The 26,439-nt window shown below is 38.3% G+C and overlaps 1 protein-coding gene across 3 annotated transcripts; it reads right to left on the bottom strand.

Moving 5' to 3' along the window:
• Window positions 1-8,773: 8,773 nt before the first annotated feature.
• STARD4 (StAR related lipid transfer domain containing 4) lies at window positions 8,774-25,817 on the bottom strand. Of its 3 annotated transcripts, none has more exons than XM_060635212.3 (6): window positions 25,577-25,817; window positions 18,471-18,601; window positions 17,489-17,538; window positions 13,008-13,134; window positions 12,053-12,167; window positions 8,774-11,150 (listed from the first exon to the last, which is right to left on the bottom strand). In XM_060635212.3, the coding sequence occupies exons 2-6, from the start codon at window positions 18,573-18,575 to the stop codon at window positions 10,921-10,923; spliced, it is 627 nt and encodes a 208-aa protein (XP_060491195.1). In that variant the 5' UTR covers window positions 18,576-18,601; window positions 25,577-25,817; the 3' UTR covers window positions 8,774-10,920. The 3 variants fall into 3 exon arrangements, with proteins under 3 accessions (XP_060491195.1, XP_060491197.1, XP_060491198.1); XM_060635214.3 differs by lacking the exon at window positions 25,577-25,817 and adding an exon at window positions 25,383-25,570; XM_060635215.3 differs by lacking the exon at window positions 25,577-25,817 and adding an exon at window positions 19,105-19,217.
• Window positions 25,818-26,439: the final 622 nt, after the last annotated feature.

Genomic DNA, 26,439 nt, shown 5'->3' with positions numbered 1-26,439 from the left:
TAGGAGAGCTTTGTCTCACAACAGAGCAGATTGTCTCACAACAATAATTGTGCTGTCTGTACAACTTAACACTGAAGTATCCCTACAGAACTAAAAATTCCAAATGGCATCATTCCTGAAAAAAATTAATTTAGAATATGAATTGACTTTGTTCAGAGAGGAATTAAAAAAGATTTCTAGCATTTTGAGCATGTTTTAGAAATTTGATCCTTATATTTAAAATCACGTAAATGACATCTTACACTGATACTTGCTCACATTTAAGTCGGTCTTCAGCTGTTTCTTCAGTAAACTAAGAAGTAACAGAGCCTTTGGTTTTGAATCCTTCAGAATATTCTTAAGTAATTTATAACAACTGGGTTTTCATTCAACCAGTTTTAGTAAATAATATGCTTTATTATGTGGCTTTCTATGACAATAACTTGCTCACCAATAGCTCACTGACAGGCAAAAAGCCATTTCTTTTATGTAAGGAAACTACTTTCCAATCCCCATGTTTTTCTGAGGATATTCTGAGAGATAGTTCATTTCTTTCAAAAGAGAGGGCCTTGAATAAATGCTTGCTTTTACTTTTCTTACATATTTAGAAATCCAAGAAGGGCCCTTCTCTTAGTCTATTTCTGTCACAGAGAAATGATTCATTTCACAATATCTGCCTTAAGGGAAGCAGGTAACCCAGATACTGAGAAATGTAGGTATGCGTGACCTTTGTTGACTTTGAACATCTGTCGCCAAAGGTTACAAATGAGATATTGAGGAGAAGACCTATTATCAGCCTATTATTAGGAATATCCAAACTTCTATCATGATTCTAACTAAATACTATACTGCTTTCTTTAAAGCGCTGCAGTAATTAATCATATGATGTGCCGCTGGGATACACTGGACTCAGGAGAAAAGAGATCACTTGCCTGCCACTTCCTCACGGCTCATGTGCAAGACGGAGACTCTACTGGACAGGAGAGGCAAGACATAAAGATTAGGATTTCACACTCCCACCTCCCCATTTTTATTGATTGGTCAGAGCTTGAAGGCAGTTGTTAATAGACTTAAAATCATGTTTCTACATTTCTCTCAATAATTGGGTCACCTGCTTCCCTTGGAAATGAATAGACCAAAGTCAATAGCTAATTTTCCCCTCAGAACCATAAATTAGACAGTAGTACTAGTTTAGGGGATATTAGGCCTGTATCACAAGCTCACTTTAAGGAAATGATTTGCCAATTTTGAAGCTTCCCAGTAGGCCATCTCAGACACCCATTTTCTCAGTAAACTTTCACTGAGAAACAGTTACGTACAGTGAAGGAGTCAGAGATGAATTAAGCCCAGTGCTATATCCTCTGAGAATGAACTTTTCAGTTGGAGAGAAAAAAAACGTGTGTATACACGGCCTGTGCCAAATCTAAGCGAGGGATTAAGTCCTCTAGGGATGGCAAGAAGGAAAAGCTCCCGTCGGCCTAGAATGATGATTGAGGAAAGCATGGGAACCTAGGCTGGATTTGAAGGTTGGGGACAATCTTTGCAGGGAGGAAGGAGGAAGGGGCCAGGTCTGGCTGAGAAATCTACAGAGTGGAAAAATTCCAGGCAAAGTGGTGAAGGGGCAATACCGGTATGAAAGGCCAAACTCTGCAGGGAAGTGTCACTAAGTCTGCAGAAAGAGGCTTGGATCTTGTGCAAAATTTAATTAGAACTTCTCACTCCTTTCTTATTCTGGGTAGATAAGTGTGCAGCATTTCCTCAGAGCATCTAGCCCTCTGTGATCTCCTACATGGAGATTGATCGGCTAATTTGGTGCATCCCTAAGTAGAATAAAAAAATCACCCAACACATCGAAGACGTTTTTTTCAAGTCACTAGTTGAAGCAAAGCCTCTGTCACTAAAAGCAAAAACCGTGCTGGCTAGGTCTCCACTAACAAAGCAGAGTAGACAATGATGGTGATTTCTGAGAAAGCTTTGCAAAACTCCAGTATCGGAATAACTCTGTGGCTAGCAAATTGCCTAACTACTCACCAAAGTTTTGCCAGTAGAGGCCCACGTCAAGGTTCCTTCTGCCATAGTAACCTTCACCTTTAAATGATCAGACCCAAAAGGGCGATCCCCACAGAGATAGAATCACACCTTAAAGTTTAGACTTCGAGATGACTTGTATAAAAAAGCTTAGTCCCAGACAACAAAATGTGAAATTTTCAGAACTGCTTTCCTCAAACATCAGGCTGGTCCTGGCAAGGCCTTTCTTCTACCTCTCCCTCCCTTTTGCCTCTTTACACACCCTTCTATAAATCCCTTTTTATATCACTCATTGCAGGCAACATTTTACATCCATCTTCAAGAAACTTACTTTTAAATGTTTACCAACTAGAGTTAGACTACAGTATATACACTTTTAGTAGCCTTGCCCACTTTGCTGTCTCAGATAATGTCTGTGAGTAGTGAATGGCTGCATTACTTCTCAGGACAAATGAAATGACAAAGGATGGGACAAAGAAGGGACAAAGGTAGACTGTCATCTGAGTGATAGAAAAGAAGCAAAGACAGATACTGTGAGTATACAGGAAATACAATTTAGCAGTCATTGAGAAAGGAATACTTCCTACCAGGGTTTTTCAGGCTTGTGACATGAGCTGGTAGGTCTTTTTTAGTTTGACCTAGAGGAAAAATTTGTATTCCTGGGTCGTTGAACGTTTGCTAGACTAAAGGGACATAAACTCGGAGCAGCATGGAAGATTAGGTTCATGGAATACTGTTACATACAGGAAAACTACATCTCCAATAGACTGCCAGCCATTAGCCAAAAACAGGTGCATGTAGGATCTGGGGGACAAAGAAAAAGTATAAATATTTCAGTTTACACAGCCAAGATCACAGGCTATCTTCCCAATGTCTGACTGAAAAGTACTGAAAAAGGAGCTGTGAAGATTTCATTTCTAATCTGTCAAAATGGTGCTATTGACTCCTTCATACAGAGATATATTATAATATTTTTTAGGTAAACATGTAAGCTGACCTAGGCCATAATGTAAATACAGAAGATGTTTGTAGAGAATTCATCCAAATCATGCCCATTTGCTTTTGATTGAGCTGCTCTATTCTTCAATGGCAGTGACTGACCGGAGTCCCTGCTTCCCACAGATGGGACACAGAGTCCTTGGCTGTCTCAGCTGCCTCGAACCTGGGGCAGACAACATGACAGCCATAGACAGCTGTTGCTTCTTGGACTCAGGTTGGATAGCCTGATTAAATGACTAAACATGCTCATTTTTTGGTGTTTCCTGGGAACATAAAAGAAGAACGTGTGACATGTGGCAAAATGGATGTTGGTAGACTATTGAAATTGACCTCAGTGAGGGCCAATGTTACTTTGTGTTAGTACACCCGGATGTGTCAGAGCATGCCAAAAGAAGCATATACCTTACTGCTGCGAAATCTGTAAAGCGATTTGCATGTACAGTATGATAATAAATCATCTAAGAGCCCGCCAGAAGTTTGCATTCTGTGATTTGAAATGTTACAATTCATGAGTGACACATGGACATTTTCCTTACATCTGACATAGGGAGTTGAATTATTTTCCCTTTCTCCCAGATAAAATTACACTGAGTTTCCTATCATTTTTAAACACTATACAGGGATGTCATGAAAGTCATAAAGTGATTAAAAATTAAAAAGGGACCTAACTAATCATTTAATCCAAGAAGCTCATTTTATTAAAGAGAAGTGACACCTAGGGAGGTAAATCTGAGGTCAAGTTGGTGGCTAGGACGAGAACAGATCTGGGTTGTCCATCTCCTGGCTCAGTGCTCCCGCCGCTGGGAAGTCAATTCACTGGATAAAAGTTAAATTCAGTACTTCATAGAAAAAATGATTTTCCATTATAAAAATTTGAAAATACAGAAAAGGAGAAAATTACAATAACACATTCCAAAGACAGACACTATTGGTTTTACTCTTTACTTTTTTCTCACAGACTTGTAATCATATCGTAGCTTTTTTGTACCAGCCTATCACTATAGCACAACCATTTCTACATAGGCTTCACAAACATTTATGAGAGATGCATAATAATCCAATCTCAATTCTTTCTTTTCTCGGTAATACTAAAAGTCTTTTCAGTGTTTGGGGAAATCTATCCTAAGGAAATAATCCTAATGTGGAATTGCTGGGCCACATGATGTTCAGTGGTTACTTCATCATGGTGCTTTCAAACCTCCAGGACCTGAGAATGAGAGGCAGACACTGCACTTTCACTCTTAAGAAGCTGATTGTTAACAGCATGAATTGTAAAAAGAGCTGAAAGCCTTGAGCTTGGCCAGTCAGTGGGCGAGCATTTGTGTGAGATTATCTGTGGGGAAGGGAATCATGTGACAGTGGGGCTAACTCTCAGAATTGCAGCTTGCTACTACCATTGGGTCCAAAATGCTTTGTGGCAAAGACACACTTACCCCGAACAGTGACTTCTCAATGGTGGGAAATGCTAGAGAAAAATAACCTCTCCCATCTGCAAGTCCATTTCCAACCATATGAACACATTTTTATTTCAACCTAGTTTTGCACAACCTCTGGACTACTTCCTTTCATAAAAAATCAGCTGCCTTGTACTTAAGGGCTGTCACTAAATCAAAACCTAAATAGGAAGGTAAAGCTCCTGAAAAAAAATACTATCCAAATAATGACTAAAAAGCCTAGTTTAGCACTTTTACACTATGCTTCCAACATTATTTTTACTAGCACACCACACCCCCCTAATTACCTGTGCAGCTGATAACACAGGTAGCACGGATCCATCCACCCTCCAACTCCTGGGATACATTTGCAGGTCATGTGTTCCGGCAATTTTCTGTCATCTCATAGCTACAGAAGGCTTCATCCATAGTGGACCCTTTGCTCCAGGGGAATAGAATAAGATAATTCTCTTATGGGGAATAGAATAACACCTATTATATATTCTGAAAATATTACGGTGTAATAGAAACAGGTCATTCTTGTTGACACCAGCCATTAACAATCTACAGATGGGGTGCCTGGGTGGCTCAGGCAGGTAAGCATCCGACTTCAGCTCAGGTCATGATCTGAGTTCGTGATTTTGGGCTCCGCATCAGGCTCTGTGCTGACAGCTCCGAGCCTGGAGCCTGCTTTGGATTCTGTGTCTCCCTCTCTCTCTGCCCCTCCCCTGTTTGCACTATGTCTCTCTCTCTCAAAAATAAATAAGCATTAAAAAAAATTAACCTACAGAAGCAGCTCCATTGCTTCTAAGAATAGCTATGTAGTGTCTATCATGTAAAAGAGGCCCAGTAAGTTTTTCATGAAGTGAATGACTACTTTGCTATTTTCATTTCTATTTTGGTAGTCTTATCATTTTCCAACTGACATTTGAAAGAGCCTTATACACACTTTCCAGAGCTGATCCACTAAGAGATGCTATGGTTGGCTATCCAAAGAGTCATTCATCACCATCCCTCTCTTCAAGAGGCTGGAAATTCTTATGCTTGCCTCCCTAACCATCCTTACAGCCGGGGGTGGGGGTGGGGGGTGGGGGGGGTCATGTGGCAGAGACTACTGGAGAAGAGAGCTAGTGGAGGCTTCTGGGAAAGCGTTTGCTTCCCTGATAGAAGAGACCAGTGCATGTTGCCATGCCTTCCCCTGCTTCTTGACTTGAATGCACATGTAATTTTCAGGGCTAGTCAGTCACCTTATCATTATGAGAGAAAGATAAAAACTGTAGAAACTCTGGCCCTGACATCTTTGAGCTGATAAACCCTAAATTACCTATATCCAGATTTTTTAGTAAATGAGAAAAAATACTGTTTGTTGAAACCATGTCATAGTGATTATTTTCTAGTGCATACTGCCCACAGTACCCATAATACTTTGTGGTAACATAGATCAAGGGTCCGTGTCATCACTTCACTTCTGGATTTCTTCAACTTCAAATGAAATTATGACAATTCCTAGCCAAGTTAACACAGTTATTTAAACGTGGGTACAACAAACCCTGTGTATATGTTACTGAAATAAGGGAATATCACATTCATCATCATCTTGGCTATATAATAGCAAACCAAAATTCAGCAGTATTTTGGCTAATATTATATGAGACTTTGGTGCGAGATAAGCATGTGAGTTACTAATCTTTATTTTCCAGTTTATATTTTTCTTTTGTAAGAGTTTAAAAAGTTAAATTACATACTTTAAGTTCAGATACATGAAACTATTTGCCAGTACTTAAGGTTAATACAACTCAGACAGTGTCAATGATTATGAATGTCTAGTAATTTTATTCTGAAATATTTCATAGCAATTTAAAAATAAATACACAGTTTATATTAAAACATGCTTTTATTAAAGGTTCCAGTTTCATATTGGCTCATAAAAGAATTATAAACTTTTTAAAAAATAAAATCTATATATAGTATAGCTTTTATTGAATTGCAAGAGACAAACTTTTATTTGACTATACACGTAAAATCTTTGGAAACAACAAAATAATGAATTATAATTCCAACTTCCTATGTTTCTTCTATGCTCAGATTCCACCCCCCCCCCCCCCCCCACTTCTAGAAGTTGAGTAAGAAAGGCAAGGGAAAAATACAGCAGACGAGTGATTATACGACACACATTCTGATGGAAACCTGGTCAAGTCCCCTAACTTCTCTGGATTCCATAATTTATCCATTGGGTTGGGATACCTGCAGAATCCATGTAAGTAAAAGGATCTGGATTTTAACCACTGATTCTAAGGGTGCTAGTGTGCTCTTGAGTAAACAGGTAAAGTTTTTGTTTACATCAAAGGGTATTACTCATACCTAAAAGCTCAACAAATAATTAAAGGCTTAAACTGTGCAATGTTTTCCCATCTTCTCCAGAGGCAACCTCAGTTACAGAGGTTTTTGTCTGAGATGTGAATTTAATTCAACCTGAGTATTGATACTTTGTCCTTCAGTTAATAAAGAAAGAGGGAGGAGGGAGAAAAAGAAAATTATTTTTATCGGGAGATAATCTTACATGTAGAAATCTACAATTTCAAATACATCCAACATCAGTCAACAGTAAAATGAAGAGATTTTTAACATTTACAATCTCTCTTTAACACTCTAGCAGTTCATATTATACATAACTGCAACCAGTAAATTCCTGCAATTATTTTTGCTAAGTATTGTGTTAAACTCCAAGGGTTAATCAAGAGTTAGTTATCAATGCAAACTAATACTTCATCCAAAAGTATCAGTTATTGGGGCGCCTGGGTGGCGCAGTCGGTTAAGCGTCCGACTTCAGCCAGGTCACGATCTCGCGGTCCGTGAGTTCGAGCCCCGCGTCAGGCTCTGGGCTGATGGCTCAGAGCCTGGAGCCTGCTTCCGATTCTGTGTCTCCCTCTCTCTCTGCCCCTCCCCCGTTCATGCTCTGTCTCTCTCTGTCTCAAAAAAATAAAAATAAAAAACGTTAAAAAAAAATCAAAAGTATCAGTTATGATAAATTATTATTTTTTTGTATGAAACTAATGTCCTTAAAAAAGTAGGTAACAAGTACTGAAAACAGTACTATGCCAAGTATTCCCTGTGTAAATGTGTTTCTAATACAAACTAGCTATAAGCTAGAGAAAAATAATCAACCACCTAACAAGGCAGATTATATTTTTTGTTTCATTAACTGCCCTACAAAAATTAATTATATTTAAAGGAAAACATTTTTTGGCTATAATTGTTATATTATTAACAACTACAAACTGATTTATTTCTAATGTTCAGAAGTCCCCATTTAGCAAGCATTGAAGGCTCCAGAGATTAGAAAAAAATTTTGTATTTAAGAGAGCAATTCCATGAAATTCATTACTTCATATTATAAAAACACAAATTAATACATATACTAGAGAACTGTGCTATTAAATACAGGCCACTGGCCCAATGTTGATAATGCACACTTAAAATGTGGCTAATCCAAGGAGCACCTAGGTGGCTCAGTCAGTTAAGTGTCTGACTTCAGGTCAGGCCATGATCTCACGATCTGTGAGTTTGAGCCCCGCATCGGGCTCTGTGCTGACAGCTCAGAGCCTGGAGCCTGCTTTGGATTCTGTATCTCCCTCTCTCTCTACCCCTCCCCGCTCCCCTCTTAAAAATAAATAAAGATTTAAAAAAATTTAAAAAGATTTAAATAAAGATTTAAAAAAGATTTAAAAAAAAAATTTTTTTAATGTGGCTAATCCAAGTAAGTAAAATACACACGAGATTTCAAAGAATTAGTAACAAAGAAGAATGTAATCTATCTTATTGAGTTTTCACACTGATTATTTGTTGAAATGATGTTTGGGATCTACTGAGTTAAATAAATTACATTATTAAAATTAACTTCACCTGTTTCTTTTTATCTTTTTCATGTGGCCACTGGAAAATTTTAAATTATATATACGGCTCACATTAGTTTTCCATTCTTCTACAGCACTGTACAGAAAAAGCAGACTCAATTATATGTTAAAAGTAATCCTTGGGGCGCCTGGGTGGCGCAGTCGGTTAAGTGTCCGACTTCAGCCAGGTCACGATCTCGCGGTCTGTGAGTTCGAGCCCCGCGTCAGGCTCTGGGCTGATGGCTCGGAGCCTGGAGCCTGTTTCCGATTCTGTGTCTCCCTCTCTCTCTGCCCCTCCCCAATTCATGCTCTGTCTCTCTCTGTCCCAAAAATAAATAAAAAAAAACGTTGAAAAAAAAAAAAAAATTTAAAAAAAAAAAAAAAAAAAAAAGTAATCCCAACCCATATTATTAAATTTTTGTATAATTATGGTATTTCAGATAACTTATTTAAAATATTACCACGAGGTACCTGAACTTAGAATCTACTCTTAAAAACAAAACCAAATAAAACCTGCTGTAATCTTTCTCATCCCCTGTATGCTGGCAACTATGCTAAACTTTGGTTAGATATGAGTCTGCAAACAGGCAAAGGGATCTTTTTGGTTGATGAAAATGTTCTAAAGCTGGATTGTGGTGATGGCTGCACAATTATAGATGTATTCAAAAATTACTGGATTGTATACTTACAACCAGTAAGTTGTATAGCATGTAAATTATATTTCAATAAGGCTGTTAAAAAAAAAGAAGTACAGCTAGAATGTAGCAGATCTAAAGTGCCATCTAGAAGCTGCATATACATTTCAGGTAATTCAAATACTATTTCTCAAACTATCATATGATTCAATATTGCAATAAAAATGTTTCCATGAGTGTCCTTTTATGTGCAATGGGTCCAATTCAACAGTGGATTATGTAATCACTAATTGGAGGTATAAGTTGAAAAGGACAAAGAGAACATTAGAGTTGCTGAGTGGACAGTTTATTTGCTTTGGGGGTACCCAGTTCAGGCAATCTAATCACAAATCCCTCACACAATCTGGGCACCCTGTAACTGGACATCTGCTGGTATTTTGCCATCCTAGACAGAACACTGGAATATATTAATCAAAAAGGAGAAAAAGGAGAAGGAGAATAAGAAGGGGAGTAAGGGAAGGAAGGAGGGAGAGGTGGAGGAGAAGGAAGAGAAAAAGAAAGGAGGAGGAGAGAGAGGAGGAAGGGAGGAGGAGGAAAAGGAGAAACAAATGATGGAAACAGTAATAGTACCACATAAAGAACTCACACTGAACACGAAGATAGATTTCAAAACGTGTGCCCATACACGAACATAAATACACACATCTTCATGGCTACACTGAATGAGTTGCCTCAAGATCTCATTTTAAAAGTAAACCAGGTGGTTAGTTCAAAAGCCAAAGAATCATTTGGAATGTTAAAATTATTCAGGAATGTTCATTTAAGGCAGCCCTAGACTCAAGGGACCTATTCTCATCCATGCTAGTTATAAAATGACTCATCCAGGCATGTGGATAAATCTATGAATGCATTTGTTAAAGCACCAGATGAAGATCTGTCACAATGTTTATGATGTAGTCAGTAATACTTTATGAGGTGAGTGATACTTTGAAACATGAACATGGGTCAAATGAGAAAGACTGAAAATCTCATTATTTTCCTAAAGAATATCAGATACTTCTCAGAATTAAAGCTATTTCTTGAGGGCTTATCTTTAAAAAAATGAAACATGAAGAAAACATTCACTGAATTTGACTTTATAGACAGATAATTTTCTGTTGGTGAATAGAGGATACCCCCCAACCCTTTCACACAACCCAATCAATGTGGTGTCCCCAGCACACATTTGGCAGTTTTGTACTGTCTTATCCATGCATAAATGCTTTTTAAGACTTCCAAAATAAACTCACAGAAAGACACAAATACATTTTTAAAGATATCCACAAAATAATGTTATCTAGGTATCAAAACAGAATTGTATTTGAATTGTATTTATAGTTACTTTATTTTTATTTCTGATTTTTTCAATACTTATAAAGTAGTGCAAGTCAACTGACAATGAAAATCACCTTTACAAAATATAAACAGCTTTTTTCTTTTGTCCAAGATATTGACAAACTCATATAGCATACCAAAGTAAAACACTAATATTTAACTTCCAGAAAAAGTTAAAACTTATAAAATGTTCATAAACCTCTAAAATAGATGATTTTAACTAATAGCATGAAGCTTATGCTTTCTCTAATTTCCAAGCAGGCAAAATATTCATACTGAGTCACCACTCAGTTTCTAAAGAGTTTAGGTCAAAGAAGTATACCTACTTCTTCATGGATCTCTGTCATAGTCTCCATGCTCAGACACACTGCTGTACCAAACACTGTGCAAATAACTATTTAAGAAAACTGAAATGCCCTCTCTTAGATAACTATTTAGTTTGGGAATAAAATAAACCAACAAATCATCTCAAATGTTTCCACAGGCTACATGGAGGAGAGGAAAGGATGATTTTTACAGGCCACGCAGCTGAGAGCAAAAGTTGACTCTGGGGTCTACTATACTACAAGTTTAAACATATTATGCCTTTTGTAAGGCTTTTTGTAAATCACCATAGAAGTTGATTAAAGTGCTTGCCATGGCTGTGTTGACTGCAGACTGCGGAATCATCCCACGCAGATCCGTCTGAATATAGCCTGTCAAAAGACTCTGGTGAGGATTGTCTTTAAGCGGAACACAAAACCAACCACAGGGATGGTTATATCCACGAATAAATTCTGGTCTCTTTTCACTCCAGTCAAGACTTACCCCTACAAGGAAATTTTAAATTAACACTTAGCAGTGACTGAGATTAGTCTAAAATTCTCATTAAAAATTATCATCAGATATCTTGTTTAACTATTTTTCTTCTTATCCATGTAGATGAAAAACTAAGCCCTAAGAGTGACCATGGAAGAATGAAAAAGATAATTACCAACTAGAATTCTGGCAGGGGGCTGGTAAGTAGGTAATGGGGAAAGTTCTAGTCACGTCAGAATAGGTAACATTATGTCATCCTGGTAACTCCTTGGAAACTATGAATTGTGGCTGTAGCATCCAGGCTTCAAGGTACCAAAAATCAAAACTATGGTACCACCACTACTCCCTAAAGGCACTACCACATCCAACTTTGGTACTGGCTGGTTAAGAGTGAACAAGGAGATACTTACCTACAACTGCTAACTCAAGTATATACTACACATAAAAAAAAGATCAATTTACCTATAGATCTATTTCAGAAAGCAGGAGCCTTCTAAGAGCAGTATTTTTAATTTTTAGAAGACAACTATTATACAGCTCAAGGAAAGAAAAACACTCTAACACATACCAAGTCTATTCTTTCTATGGATATGACTAAGAAGTTGTTTTCTGAGAGTGACTTAAAAGGAAATCCATTTACTATATCCCTTTCTCATAGGCAGTCATTTAACTCATATTTGTCAGCCACAACGTGGAAGCTACCATGTAACTGAGAAAAAAAAACTTACCAGAAAGATTCCCAAACCCTACTTGATATTGTTATTTTACTTCCTAGGGTGTTTGCAAAGCTTAAAGTGATTACAAAATAAGTGTGAAGGCTGAAAATATATCTCACGTAGAAAGAAACATCCAGCCTAGAAAACTCAAATATTTAAAACAAATGAAAAAAAGTTTAAGGTTTTGATATAATTACCACAGGATAGAAGCCCTTCTTCATAGCCCACAGTGTAGGAGAAATCAACAAACTCTCTTGGGGAAATTATATTCCAAAGCTGGCCAGCAGTAGTATAACGCATCACACAGCAATTCTGAAAGGGAACAGGTAAGAGGTATTACTAAGGAAATATATATTGACTCATGTATCACTAATTAATCTTTAGTAAAAAACTGATACTCATTTAAAATGTATTATAATTATTATTGATAACAATTCTTACAGTGATTCTTACAGGTTTAGATCTCTATTCTAAATATCACTGCTACTGTATGTTTGTGAATAAGATATATGATCAAAACACAAAGAGTTAAGTTGCCCAGTATCCAAATCTCTAATTCAATACAGTGGCCTTTTATCCTATATGATATTCAACATGGAAATAGATGGTGTAGACTACAGGTGTTTAAAATAAAATCCACAAATCCTTGGACTAAAACACCAAATAGTTCAATAAAGAAATTCAAACATGGCAAGAATGAATTAATAAAAATAGAAAAAGAAGACAACCCACTTTGGTTACATAATTCTCTAATGCCTAAGGTGGCATTTTTATCTTTGGTCTTTAATTTTGGCTTAATAATTAATGGAAAAACATACAATTACCTAGAAACCTGAATACGATGGTGGTGTTTTCAGAATTTTAGATTTCAAAGCCTCATTAAAGACGCTGACAATTTTCTTAAGCAGCAAGGGTAGAGCTATTGTGGAAAACAAATTCAGTTCTGACAAATATTCATTAGTTAATATGAGGAAACTCAAGCTTTTTAAAAGGCATCAAGGATTCCCCTATGAGATCTTTGCCGTGACTACCTACTCTCAAAGCAATGAATACGTGTATGTATACATGCTCATGCTTACATGCTCGCTCTGTCTCTCTGCCTCTCTCTCACAAACACACACACAATCTGAAGTAATGTTTCTAAATAAATACCTCTTCAAAGTGTTCCAAAATATCCATTGAAGTCATTAAGCTGTCCCAATCCAAGCGACAGGGACCGGGGCGTATATGGTCTATTACACTATTGACGATGTCATCTATAACACCTTGGGCTTTGAAACTGGAGAAAGAATATTAAAGTCAAATGCTATTAGAATGAAAAATCTCAGCATGCCCGCATCGTTCAGAGCTAACTTCAAAAAGAGTACAAGTTAACAAAGATTTTTTAAAGGGAGTAAATTCCAACTGTTTTTCTGATAAATGTAGTGATGTCAATTATTTTATCAGACTGTACTGTTTGCCCTCAAATCTGATAAGATATGCATGGCAAATTATGTTGTCATGAACATAGTAAAGTACCTTCATGTTACGGGATAGCTGAAAACAGTTGGCAGAACGCTAATGCTTCATCTATTTTGTATGCTGTTCTTTTTTCAGTTATGCTCTAACATGTCATTAGTATACATATATTTTTGCTCTTTCAAAAACTTTTTTATGACAAGAAAAGAAAAATAGGTCACCCAGGAAGAGAACACCGAGGATTGGCTCGTGAATTTTATCAGAACTTGGCATGTTTCAAAGGTGGCATTACATATCAATGGGGAAAGGATGTACTATTCCATAAATGGTGCTTTGATTCAACACTTATCCTAATAGAGAAATTAAAAACTGAACCGCTACTTGACAGCATTCAAAACAATTAATTCCAGATAGACTAAAAACCACCACATAAAATTTAAAACTTTGAACTTTGTGAACTCAAGATACAGGGGGATTTCTTGCATACATAAATCACACAAAAACACAAATAATATGAGACAGTTGAAATTAAAAACTTGCATATCACAAATGACAAAATTAGTAAGTTTCTTTTAAAACCAGCACAGACTGGAAGAAGGCATGTGCAACACATATGAACAGACATAATTATTACAGAGAATACATAATTAATTCCTATAAACTAATGAGACAAATATAATCTAAAGAAAAGATGGGCAAAGGATACGTTAAGATTGCCCTGAAATGTCGATAAATTTAGGAAAGATGCTCAACTTCACTCATAATCAAGCAAATAGCAACAAGATACCATCTCACACCCCTGAGATTGGCAGAGATTAAAAACATAACCAGTACTGAATGGAAGGGAATGAGAACTCTCAGACTGCTACCATCACTTTAGAGAGCAATTTGGTTAACGTCTAGTATAGCCAACCCAGGTGCACGCCCAAAGAAAATCACACGTGTGTAGGAGACAAATACCTAAGAAGTTTACTATAGCACTGTACCTTATAAGGGATAACTGACAACAACCTAAAAATTTGTCAGTAGGCAAATTTGCAAATACAGGTAAACACATCGCAGCATTTTCTTATGAACACGGAAGAATAGGTCTACATGTAACAACATGGCTAAATCTTGAAAACACAATGTTAAATGGAAAAAATTAAAGGAAATTACTGACGGAAACACACACACATATGTGGTCAAAGAATAAAACAGGAATAACATACACTTTAAGATACTAGTTAACTGGGGAGGAAAGAAAAGAGAAGAAATGAGAGATAGACCAGCTTTAACTCTATCAGTAACCTTTCAGAGGGGGGGTCTTTCTAAAAGTCTTTTTTCTAAGTGTATTTATTTATTTTCAGGGAGAGAGAGAAGAGAGCATGCATGTGCGTGGGGGAGGGGCAGAGAGAGGGGGAGAGAGAGAATCCCAAGCAGGCTCCACACTGTCAGTGCAGAGCCTGGCATGGCGCTCGATCTCAAGAACCACAAAATCATGACCCGAGCTGAAATCAAGAGGAGAACGCTTAACCTACTGAGCCACCCAGGCGCCCCTCTAAAAGTTTTTTTAAAGCATCTGAAGCTGTTTTATCGTCTTGTAAATGCTTCCAGCTCAAACTTATATTGTCTCCCCTATCCTAAATCTGCTCTTCCCTCCTGTGTTCTCTAACTTTGGGTGGATGGTGGGAGTGGGGGCAATACAAGTTAATCCAGTCACCCAAATTAGATATGTGGGATTCAACTTGGACTCTCTCAACCCTATTTCAGTAGTCACAACTAAAGTCACCATGTTTTATCAAGATGACTTCCTAAATGTAAAGTGCTCAGGACAATATTTGGCTCTCAATAAATGTTAGCTATCATTACCTCCACCACCTTTAGATCTCTGTCACGTTCACCTGCCCTTATCAACTCCCACTTAGTTAGGCCACTCTGCGTCCAACTCGACACTGCAACCATTTCTAGCTCTTTGGATCACATGTCTCTTTAAGTTTCTTAAAAAAAAAAAAAAAAAAAAAGCCAAAGATCTCTTCCCAGGAATATAACATTGACCCCAAATTATATATATGATCTTAAGGAAACTTCAAAAAGCTAGCCATGGATTCCCAGGGCAAAACCTCTTCTCTAAACTCTCCACACTCATTTCCATGTTCCATTTTTCGCAGTGCTATCAGAGGAAGTTCAAAATCTTTGAGGACCTGGGAGGTCAGGGGTAAACAAGGGTAAGTGCAATACTGAATTTCTTATTCTAGAATTCAAAAATCCTTCAGACATATGCTCTCCTCACCCTTACTTTATGCTCCAGCTATACGAACACAACTTCTACTTCCCTAAACAAACTCCTTAGAGTGTTTCCCATGTGTGTTTCTGGAGGAGATGCAATCCCCTCTGCCTGGAATACGAATCAGTTCTTCATTCCCTAAGAAATAGCCATTCCTCCTTTAAAGGTCAGCTCATATGCTGACTCTTCTATGAAGTTCTCTCAAATCACCAAGTGTAATGCTCTCTTGGCACTTTTTATGCTTTTCAACCCCTACTGGGAATTGGTGATCTAAATGATTAATTCACACTTGCTTACAATGCTTAATCCGCAACTCCAGTTTCCTGGTCCTTGACATAAATATTGTATAACTCATTTTTCTGGAAATGCTATCTTTGGTATTATACTTCAGAACAGTTTCATTTTTAAAAGGGCTGAGTCCCAAGGATGTGAACATTCCACTGCAATTACACAAGGCAATTGTCTCCACTGGCTTTAAAAAACAATTATTTTTTTTCTGGTTAAAAGCGTAATTCGTGTTCAACTATATGTAAATACCAAAAAAAATGGAAACAAAAATCACATATAAAACTGCAATCTAGAGGTATATGTTTGGTGTTAAGTAAAAACATTTATTTTTTATTTTTTTATTTTAGAGACAGAGAGCGTGCACACATGTGTGCTCCAGCAAGCAGGGGAGGGGCAGAGGGAAGGCCAGCATCCCAAGCAGGCTTTGCCCTATCAGCACAGAGTCCTACACGGGGCTTGATCCCACAACCTTGGGATCATGACCTGAGCTGAAATCAAGGGTCAGACGCACATCTGAATGAGCCACCAGGAGCTCCAAGTAAAAACATTTTAATATATAAAAGTATATAGGGGCACCTGGGTGGCTCAGTCGGCTAAGTGGCCAACTTCGGCTCAGGTCATGATCTTGCAGTTTGTGGGTTTGAGCCCTGTGTCGGGCTCTGGTGCTGACAGCTCAAAGCCTAGAGCTTTGGGTTCTGTGTCTCCCTCTCTCTCTGCTCCTCCCCACCTTGCACTCTGTCTCTCTCTCTCTCTCTCTCAAAAATAAACATTAAAAAAAATTTAAAAATATATATATAAAGTCAACTCACAATTGTGCTACCTGCAATTTGGTATTCTGCTTTATTCACTTTACATTACATTGTGAGCATTTTCTTGGGTTTTTAAATAATATTTTAAAATGTAGTTTTTATTTATTTATTTTTTTTCTTTTTCTTTTCAACGTTTTTTTTTTTTTTTTTTATTTATTTTTGGGACAGAGAGAGACAGAGCATGAACGGGGGAGGGGCAGAGAGAGAGGGAGACACAGAATCAGAAACAGGCTCCAGGCTCCGAGCCATCAGCCCAGAGCCTGACGCGGGGCTCGAACTCATGGACCGCGAGATCGTGACCTGGCTGAAGTCGGCCGCTTAACCGACTGCGCCACCCAGGCGCCCCAAAATGTAGTTTTTAAAGACTGTAAGATACCACGTTTCAAAATTTAACCATTCTCTATTGATTATTCAAGTTGTTGGTAATTTTTAATATTGTAAGTAATGCTGTGATGGAAGAGATAAGTACTCAACTATTATCTTTCTTATGATTTCTTTAAGATGAATTCTTAGAATAAAGTATGCTATAGCACTGAGTAAATATAGAAGACTAGAAAGGTCTTATACAACATGCTAAGAAGTTAAGATTTTATCGGCCATTTGATATCATTATTTATGATTCCCTTACCACCACCTCAGTCCACAAGGGATATAGACATTTTAAGACTCTGAATTCATAAGGTGATTTGCTTCCCAGAAAGTTTAAAATATTAAAGCCAAATTTCACTGGCAATGATGACTTAGTGATCATTTATATATAGGAAATTTGGCAATGTCTTAAGAGCTACATAAAACTAGAAGAATTTACTTACAGGTATCCATTAAATTCTTCTGAAGGTTTTCTCCAAATTGTTACATCTTTCTAGAAAAATAAAAACAGTATATGGACATAAATAATCACCTAGCTAGAAATGTGGACATAAAACCAACAATTTCAAATTGCAGAGCATGTCCTTGCATTAAAATAAAACTTAAGTAAATATTCAAAGAGATACATAGAAGTCTTTTATGCCATCAAATGATCCATATCTGAATTTCTTCTGTTTCCTAAAGTTCTTCACATCTTCCTTAAAGTACAGACCTCCAAAAAAGATTTTTTAGTAGCTTAATGAGATCCAAACACTGTTAAGATCCAGTGAAGGCTCTGTCTTGCCAGCCATTATTATTTGCCTCACTCCAATCTTATCTATTTACCATTACTGACACATTTAGACTAAGACAAAAGGAATGCTGAATATTTCATTCTGACCTTGCTCATGTATATTTTTTTAAATCAAACAGGTCACAGCTATTATGGCAGTGCTACCTTGAATTAGTCCCTACATCCTTTTTCTGATCATTTCCCAAGAAATCTTGACCATCAGACAAGCTAGAGTGCTTCACTGCAAGAGTCCTGGATCCAGGGCTACTTCTGTCAACACTCAGCCATGTGATAGTTTGGACAAGTCCCACTGGTAAGAAAGAAAACGAAATGGCCACCCTCACAGGCTTACTGAAATATCTGAAACTCTTCCAAACTATCCATACATTCTATATGTTGACTTTAGAAGCTATACTATAGGCTCTTGTTGCCAAGAGTCTATTCTCATGTCCGCTAGCTAAAGCAGTAATGAAAGCAGTACAGGATTATTACGTTTTTGCCTTGGTGAGATGTAAAAACACTGATTTTATTAGCATAATTATCTATCCTGCACATCTTTCCAAAGAATGGTCCTATTTTCCCTTACCATTTTGAAAGTCATCAACCAACTCATTAGATAAAGGATAAACCCCAAATAGAAGTAATTTACTTACCATTTTCTTGGCAACTCGCCACTTATCGTCTTCAATGCTATGATACTGGATGAGAGTGTTTTTAAGTCTAGTCGCAAAGTCAGCAGCATCAGGCAGGCCTTCCATTTTTTTTTTTTCTTTTTTCCTTTTTCCTGTTACAGAGACAAGGATTAGCATCAGCAAAGATCACAGTTTGACGCAGTAGACCGAGGAGTCTCAAATCTGGCTTCATAACAGAATCACCTGGGGAGCTGTCAAAGATACTTACACCTGAATCCCACCCCAAATCAACTATTCAGAATCTCTGAGAGTAGGACCTGGGCATAGTTTTCCTAAAAGCTTCCAAGATGAATAACACCTAATCAAGGATGAGAATCACATATTTTGAGTTATTAAAATTATTCCTATAAAAATAAAACACAATCCTATTTCCCTTCCTAATAGAATATAACAAAAAGATATACATTATAGAATTCTAGATAACTTAAAGAAAAAAAAAATTGCTGTTTCCAAACTATAAAAATAAATACACAAGGAATAAATTCTTTAAAAAAGTCCTTAGAGCTTCAGCCATTAAAATTTTAACATCCAACAGATTTAGGACTCATTCTAGCAAACAAATGAACAACAAGCACAAGCAGAAACCTGCTCATACATTCTTTCAGGATAGGGCTACAGAACTCTGAACAATTTCAAAAGTTTGAAGAACTGTACCGTTTTCAATATTTTATTTCATTCAGTGAGATGTTACAGGACTCAGTAAGGTATCTGTGTAAGGAAGGAGGTCATAGGAAGACTTTTAGAACTACTAGTACAGCATAAACAAATGGTTCATAATTTTAAGGCAATAATTTTAACTGTATAAAAAATAAAAGTACTATATTATTCACAATTCCAAAGATAAGCTACTATTCAACAATGTTTTTAAAGAGCAATGATTACTAGCCTTAAAGATAATAAACTTAATATAATGAGGGGTTCTGTAATGTGTTGGTTTTAATACATTGCTGCAAATTTTTTGATATACTTCCCATCAAGAAGTGGTCTGTGACTGCATGACTTTGTAGGCTGGGTTAGAAAAGTCCATGCAGTTCTGCAGGTTTCTTTTAGAATAATCGCTCCAGGAGTCTTTGATTAACATGCAAGCATGCAAAAAATCTGGCTATCCTGAGGCTGAAGTGTGGAAAGACCAAAGGAGAGAGGGGGAAATGGGGAGAGACAGCACCCCAAAGTCCCAGATCCAGAAGCCTAGTTAGAGCTTCATCCCAGTGGGTACCTCTTGCTTCCCCAGGCTTCCCTCAATTTGACTCAGTCTTCCCCATCTTAACAATTTATTTTTACAATGGAAATTGAGCCAGTAGCTCAAAGTCAAAGCCTCACTGCCTACAATATTCTTGTCCTACTGGTTTTCTTTCTGTCCCTCAAATAGGCCAAGCCTGTCACTGACTTTGGGCTTTGCACTTGCTATTTCTATGCTGCATTATTAAATCCCAAATCTGAGCATGACTAATAACAACTTGTAATGACAACTTCATTTTAAACCTCCTGTCTTAAATACAGCCTTCTACAAGTCATCATTATATCCTCCTTTTATTTTCTTCGTGGTGCTTATCACATTATGAAATTAACCTGTTTATTTATTGGTGTACTGTATTCTACTCTTTCACCATCGCATCTTCAACTAACAAAGCAGGGGCCTTTGTCTGCCTTATTTACCAGTGTTTCCCCACCAACTAGAACACTGCCTGGAACACAATAGGTCCTTAATATTTGTTGAAGTGTGTTTGCTTCAAAACAAGAATTGTTTTATTTTAATTTTGTGTCCTTTTGATGCCTTGGTGCACTCCAGTAAAAAGGATAAAGGAGAAAAAGCTTCTGGGCAAAAGCTGCACAGTTTACAGAACCATCAAGTTACTACTACAAAGGAGATCAAGAAAAGATCTACATGAAATGTCAAGCCTCAAACCTCTATGGGAATGGGGCTGTAATTCTCAAGGACAAATGCATACATCAGGATCACCTTTGTTACATTTTGTAGTAGTTGTTGCTGTTAACAAAGATTCCCTCCCTAGTCTCTTCTGAGTGCTCTTTTTAACCAAGCCTTGTTCTTAGGCTTGTCCTTGGCCCCCAAGGTTCAGTTCTATCAAGAATCCTGCTGAGCCAGTTTACCGAAAACCCCTCACCCTCAAAAATTCCTCAACCTACCCTTGATCTTGTCACACTGCCCTGTGTTCAGCACGAATCCTATGTCAATTTAGCCAGAATTCCCCTTCCCCCTAATGTTTCCTCTTAGCAATTTTCCATCCACTGGACACCCACCCCACCCTGCTCCTTGACAACAAATCCCCACTTGTCTCTGTTGTATTCAGAATGGACTGTAGTTCTACACTGAGGTTTATTCTCCATTATTGCAATAGTTCTTGAATAAGATTTGCCTTTACCACTTTAACTTCTGTCTGCCTCTGGTTTTCTTTGACACTGTTTTTAGATGTTGCATTTCAGGGCCCAGTGCAGATAGTGTGATTCAGGGGCCCTGATCTGGAGCAGGCCCCCATAATCTAAGTTCGTTAAAAAGCCTTGCTAATTATTCTGTTATCCAGCCAGGGGTGAGAACCACCGGTCTAAAAACTAAAGGTGACAGAAATAAATCAATATTGTAGTCAATATTTAAATAGCATAAAGCAGGGCACACAAGACATTCAAAATGATAAACAATAAGATGATATAGAACTGTAGGGGAGGAAAAAAACCTTTTTCTCTACTCTCTTAGGTTCTGTCTCTGAGACCTACAAATTAAATTGACAAAGGTATATTAACAGGAGAAAAGGCATATACATTTTATTCACTATTGATATTTTAATTTTTATGTGCACAGAAGCCTTCACAATAAAGAAATGGAGATCCAAAAAAGCAGTTGGACCTAGGGCTTATACACCATTTTAACAAAGGGTGATAAATTGTGGAAAAGTGATAAAACAAAGGAAGAGGGGGCTGGGCTTCTAGTGGTGGTAAATTATGAGGAAATATATGAGAGAAAACTAATAGAAGATAAGAGTTATTGTAGTAAAGTTTGTTTGTTCAGACAATCATGGTGTCAACTCTGTGCCCAGTGATGAGTTGTCCTCCTTCTGGTATAGGAGAGAAGAGAAGGAAGACCTTCACAAAGGGAAGTTTATGTCCTACTTTTAGGCAGTAATGGGAGGGAAAACAGCTCTTTCTGCATTTGCTGCTGACTGCCTTCAGCTCAAAATAATCCCTATTCCAAAGTGGTATATTTTGGGGTGGTATATCCTTTCAGAAACATGGCAAAGTATATATATAAAATTCAATAATGTAGAATTCAGGATCTATGTAAGTGATGCAAAATATAGATCTCACCCAAAGACTAAAAAGTGGATGATCTCATTCAAAAAGTATGTCAGTCAAGAATATATCCGATTTCCCCCTCAAGCTGACTTGGTAGCCAGTACAACGACCTTAATCAAAGGTATGTTACAAACAAGCACAAATTCTTAGAGAAGACTTGAAAAACTAATCTATTACTAGGATTGTTATGATCAAACAATATTCTGTAAACCCAAAGGCTGCCTGCCAGGTTCCTGTGGTTGGCAGATAAGATATTTTTTCAAAACTCCTTGATAGAAATCAAAGATGAAATGTAAGGATGCTATTATCATTGACAACATCATCTTTGTGCAAATCCATTACACAAATGTGAGCCAGAAAAACTACCTATAAAGATGAGAATCTGAATCTTTGAGGTGCTTACCTTAGTAATCTTTCTGATCGCTCTTACTGATCACTATAAAGTCAAACTCCTTAATGTGGCTCATGGGCCCTTTTATGATCTGGCTGAGCTTTATTGCCTAATTTCTACTCTTCTTTCCTGGACTCCTGTAACAACTAGGTTAGCTTCCCCCTACCCCACCAACGTTTCTCACAGCAACTCTGTAATTATTCACTTGTCATCGTTTCCAATTTAACTGTAAATCTTTTGGGGCAAGAAGTGTGACTTGCTCAATGTTATCCTCCTTAAGTCTAGCTAACATGCAGTAGGAACCCAGTAAATAAAAGTGGGAAAAAGAGGTAGATGGTGAGCTACTAGCCTCACTTATGAAATACCTCAAGATATCTAAGATGGGCCCATTTACACCAATCATCCTTGAGCTTCTGAATGACTAAAACATTCTTTGCCATAATTAAATACAGCAATTTCTCAAGTAAGTCTACTATTTGCCAAATATCTAGCATATACCAGGTCCTAGAACTAAAGAAATGGATATAATCCAGTCTTTGCTCTCAAATTTGACTTATTCCACCTTTTAAATAAATTTTTAATTGCAACAACAACAAAAGCTAAAACATTAAAAACTAGTAATGAGCCTCTTTTAAGGGTACTGGAGTAGGAGGTAGGAAAGGAAAACAAAGTAAGTGTAAACTCAGAAAGCTCTTTTTTAGCCCAATGAAGTATTTAACCAGGCAGTTCATTCTTGCATGGACTTTTTTCATCAAGATTAAGTCCAAAAGAGAATATGGCTACTGTCTGAACTATCTGTGTGTGGGCAGGCATAACATATCTCTCAAAACATATTCCCAAATTGGGGGTTGGGCAGTATGGAGTTATTATCAAGGTCTTGATGCTCTCCTAATAAAGCAGGGTACTCACATTAATTGAAAGGAAAGTATACAATATGCTCTACTAAAATCTCCATCTGTGAAGAATGTGAGAAAAATGTTCTAAATACTATTCTGAACTCCCTCTTACTAATTCTTTTATTCCCTTTCTTGACCTACATCAGGAAACTCTCCAATTCCATCACTTAACATTTCAGAGAACAGGTACCACTTAATCATATCAGAATCTAGCAGCTCCTTAGAAAAGGTTATCTACTTTTGACAGTTCTATTCCTCAGTGCTCAGTAATGTCCACCTTCATTTTTTTCCTTACTTTAGACTAAACTTTTTGTTCATGTTTCCTATGCCCATGTCTTTGCAATAATCACTAGTGTAGACAGTGGCTGCCATCATAAAGCGGGCAGCCTGCCCAAGTTAAAAATTGTCTTGTGGCCATCTCTCAGCATCATAGTCTGTGACCAATACAACTCCAATTTTCATTAAATTTACATCACAATGGGGCGCCTGGGTGGCTCAGTTGGTTAAGCATCAGACTTCAGCTCAGGTCATGATCTCGCAGTCCGTGAGTTCGAGCCCCGCTTCGGGCTCTGTGCTGACAGCTCAGAGCCTGGAGCCTGTTTCAGATTCTGTGTCTCCCTCTCTCTCTGACCCTCCCCTGTTCAAGCTCTGTCTCTCTGTCTCAAAAATACATAAACTTTTAACAAAAAATTTTTTTTTAATTTACATCACAAGGAGATGGCCATAGGTTCTATTTTAAATATGAAACATAAAAAACACTTTAACCTCTAATATAAAGTGAAATGTTGTAAAAACCCGTACTTATGTAATATGAAGTCAGAATTCACCATTGAAAGAAACTATTAACAGAATTGTTTAAACTTCAATTTCCCAATTGATAAGGGTTTCATTTAGTTGAATAGCTTCAATTTAGCATGCCATAGATTTTCCCCCAAGATATTGTGCAAACCAAGGCCTTGTAAATTAAATTATTTTTCCACCTAACATAAACATTTCAGCATATCCTTGATTTCCAATCAATTTTGAATTTGTAATTTAGTTTTCTTTTTTTTTTTTTTTTTTTTTTTTATTTTTTAATATATGAAATTTACTGTCAAATTGGTTTCCATGTAATTTAGTTTTCAAACTCAAAAACAGTAGGTTCTCATTTTTGAGACTGGCTATAGCAAGAATCCAACAGAAAAGCCTACTTCTACAATGTCACCAATGTCCCTCTGTTTCAGTGCTCACTTTAGCTTTAGTATTAGCTTTACAACCATGTTGAGACTTTTTACAACAGTTAAGGCAATATTAAATTCTAATGATACCTTGGGACACCTGGGTGGCTCAGTAGGTAAAGCAACCAACTCTTGGTTTGGGCTCAGATCATCTCACAGTTTGTGAATTCGATCCCCCATGGGGGTTCTGCACTGACAGCGCACTGACATCTGCTTGGGATTCTCTGTTTCCCTCTCTCTCAAAATAAATAAGTAAACTTAAAAAATTCTAATGATATTTCAGCTTTAAGTTTGAGTCCAAGGTCATCTTTGAACTCCTAATGCTCTAATCCTTTACTTAATAATAGCTAACATTTATTGATCACTTACTATGTGCCCAGTCTTCCTGGCCACTTTAAATTGTATTATTTCATTTAATCCTCATCAACAACCTTCAAAGCCGATCCTATTATACTGATTTTACAAAGTAGTAACAATGAAATTAGGTCACTTTGTCCAAAATCACACAGCTAATAAGCGACAGAGTCAGAATTCCAACCCTGGGCTTCTGCCTTCACAGTCTAAAGGTCTATTCTGTAAAACACCGGAAGTTGATCACAAGCTAGAAGAGACTTTACATTAAAAAAATCTGACATCATACTGAATTTGTCATTTTGTCCTGGCTCCTGATCCCAAAATAGCTCAGGTAACCTTTCTTAACTGTACATTAGGGATAATAACACTAAATTACTGGCGATTTAGATGAATTAATACATTTAGTATCGGGGTTGGAAGATTGTTAAGCACCGGAAAACGCTGCCTCTTATCAGTATCACTCAGAGCTTGGTGTGGGAAGATGGGACCCTACGTTGTCTGTGCATCTACTGCGAACCAGGAAGCACTGTGCCCACTCACAGAACGCGACCTCAGTGAATCTTCACTGCGGCCCTGGACGCGAGGTTTTTACTGCCCCTTCCCCTTTTAAGCCATGCAGAAACGCCTAGTGGGCATCCAAGTCCTTAAGCTGGTGAGCGGTGCCGAGAGGCGAGGTGCAAGCATTGGGGTCCTTCCGGGGATACCTTACCTCCCTCACTTGTAAGGTCTGCACCGCCCGGACGCCGGGGTCCACCACCCCCGACCTCCACGCCGGCCTCCGCCGCCCCGCTGCCCGGAGCAGCTCCGGAAAACGCCCCGGACAGGGCGCCCCGGGCGCCCCTGTCGCCTCCCCTCCCGGCCGCCTCACTTCCGCCGTAACTCCGCACCTCCACCCACCGCTACCTTAGATAAAGCGAGGCGCGGTAAGTGGCTAGGCGTGACGTGCCGCACCGCACTCACGGCTTGGGGCAACACTGACGCTCGGGAGCTCCCTCAGCTTCCACGCCAGGCAGAGCCGGGGCGGCAGCAGCCAATGGGCTACGGGCCACCTCCGCCATTGCAGCCAATTGGAAAGTACCAAGTTTTTCCGCAGCTCGAACCCGGGCGCACCCGAGAGCAAGTGGCCGAAGTTGGCCTGGGCAACGTGTGTTTGCTTGGATTGGCTGGCGCGGCAGCGTACGAAGCCCTGATTGGTCGCCAGGAAATGGAATGATTCCTCGTGAGTGTGGGCTGGCAGGAGCCCGGCAGGGTTCCCTGGGTGTGTGGGAAGGCGGGTGGGTCGGGCTCCGGCGGGGTATCCCTCGGCGGATTAATGGCGCAAGAATTTTGCAAGAGTAACTCCAACTGGGAGAAATACGAACGCAAGAGGGAGTGAGTGATGACAGTGAGGGATGAGGCTGGCCTAAATTTAGAGGGCTGTGGAGATGTAGTATCACGCAGCTGCAGCACCCCTCCCAGGACCAAAAAAGTCTGGTAAAAAAGAGAAGGCACCCGTGCAGAGGATGACAAATCCTTAGGCTTTCCGCTTCCTCTGGCTTAGAATCGACAGCGCTGAATGAGAAAGCCTATAAACAAAGTCACTGCGACCGTGCGAATTGATCTTTCGCCAAACATTGTCCTCAGAAAAGGGAGATCAGAAAGACCACCTTGAAAATAGAGAAGGGGTGTGGCAGGTGGCTTTCGCAGCCTCATGAAGTATTCTGGTTTTCGTCTACTTGAAGATGAGTAACATTTCCAGTGGCTGTGAAGTCACGGATCGGATAGGA

Source organism: Panthera onca, chromosome A1, assembly GCF_046562875.1.
Source record: "Panthera onca isolate mPanOnc1 chromosome A1, mPanOnc1 haplotype 2, whole genome shotgun sequence".
NCBI lineage: Eukaryota > Metazoa > Chordata > Mammalia > Carnivora > Felidae > Panthera > Panthera onca.
The sequence above is the reverse complement of the archived record's forward strand: the minus strand, read 5'-3'. Positions and strand labels throughout refer to the sequence as shown.

What these genes read in the sequence shown, in the direction of transcription:
- STARD4 (XM_060635212.3), bottom strand. Translation starts at nt 18,575, where the DNA reads ATGGAAGGCCTGCCTGATGCTGCTGACTTTGCGACTAGACTTAAAAAC. An exon ending in GGCGAGTTGCCAAGAAAATG is followed by an intron (nt 17,539 to 18,470) that starts GTAAGTAAATTA and finishes TTATTTTTCTAG; the next exon opens with AAAGATGTAACAATTTGGAG. An exon ending in GAAGAATTTAATGGATACCT is followed by an intron (nt 13,135 to 17,488) that starts GTAAGTAAATTC and finishes TTCTTTCTCCAG; the next exon opens with TTTCAAAGCCCAAGGTGTTA.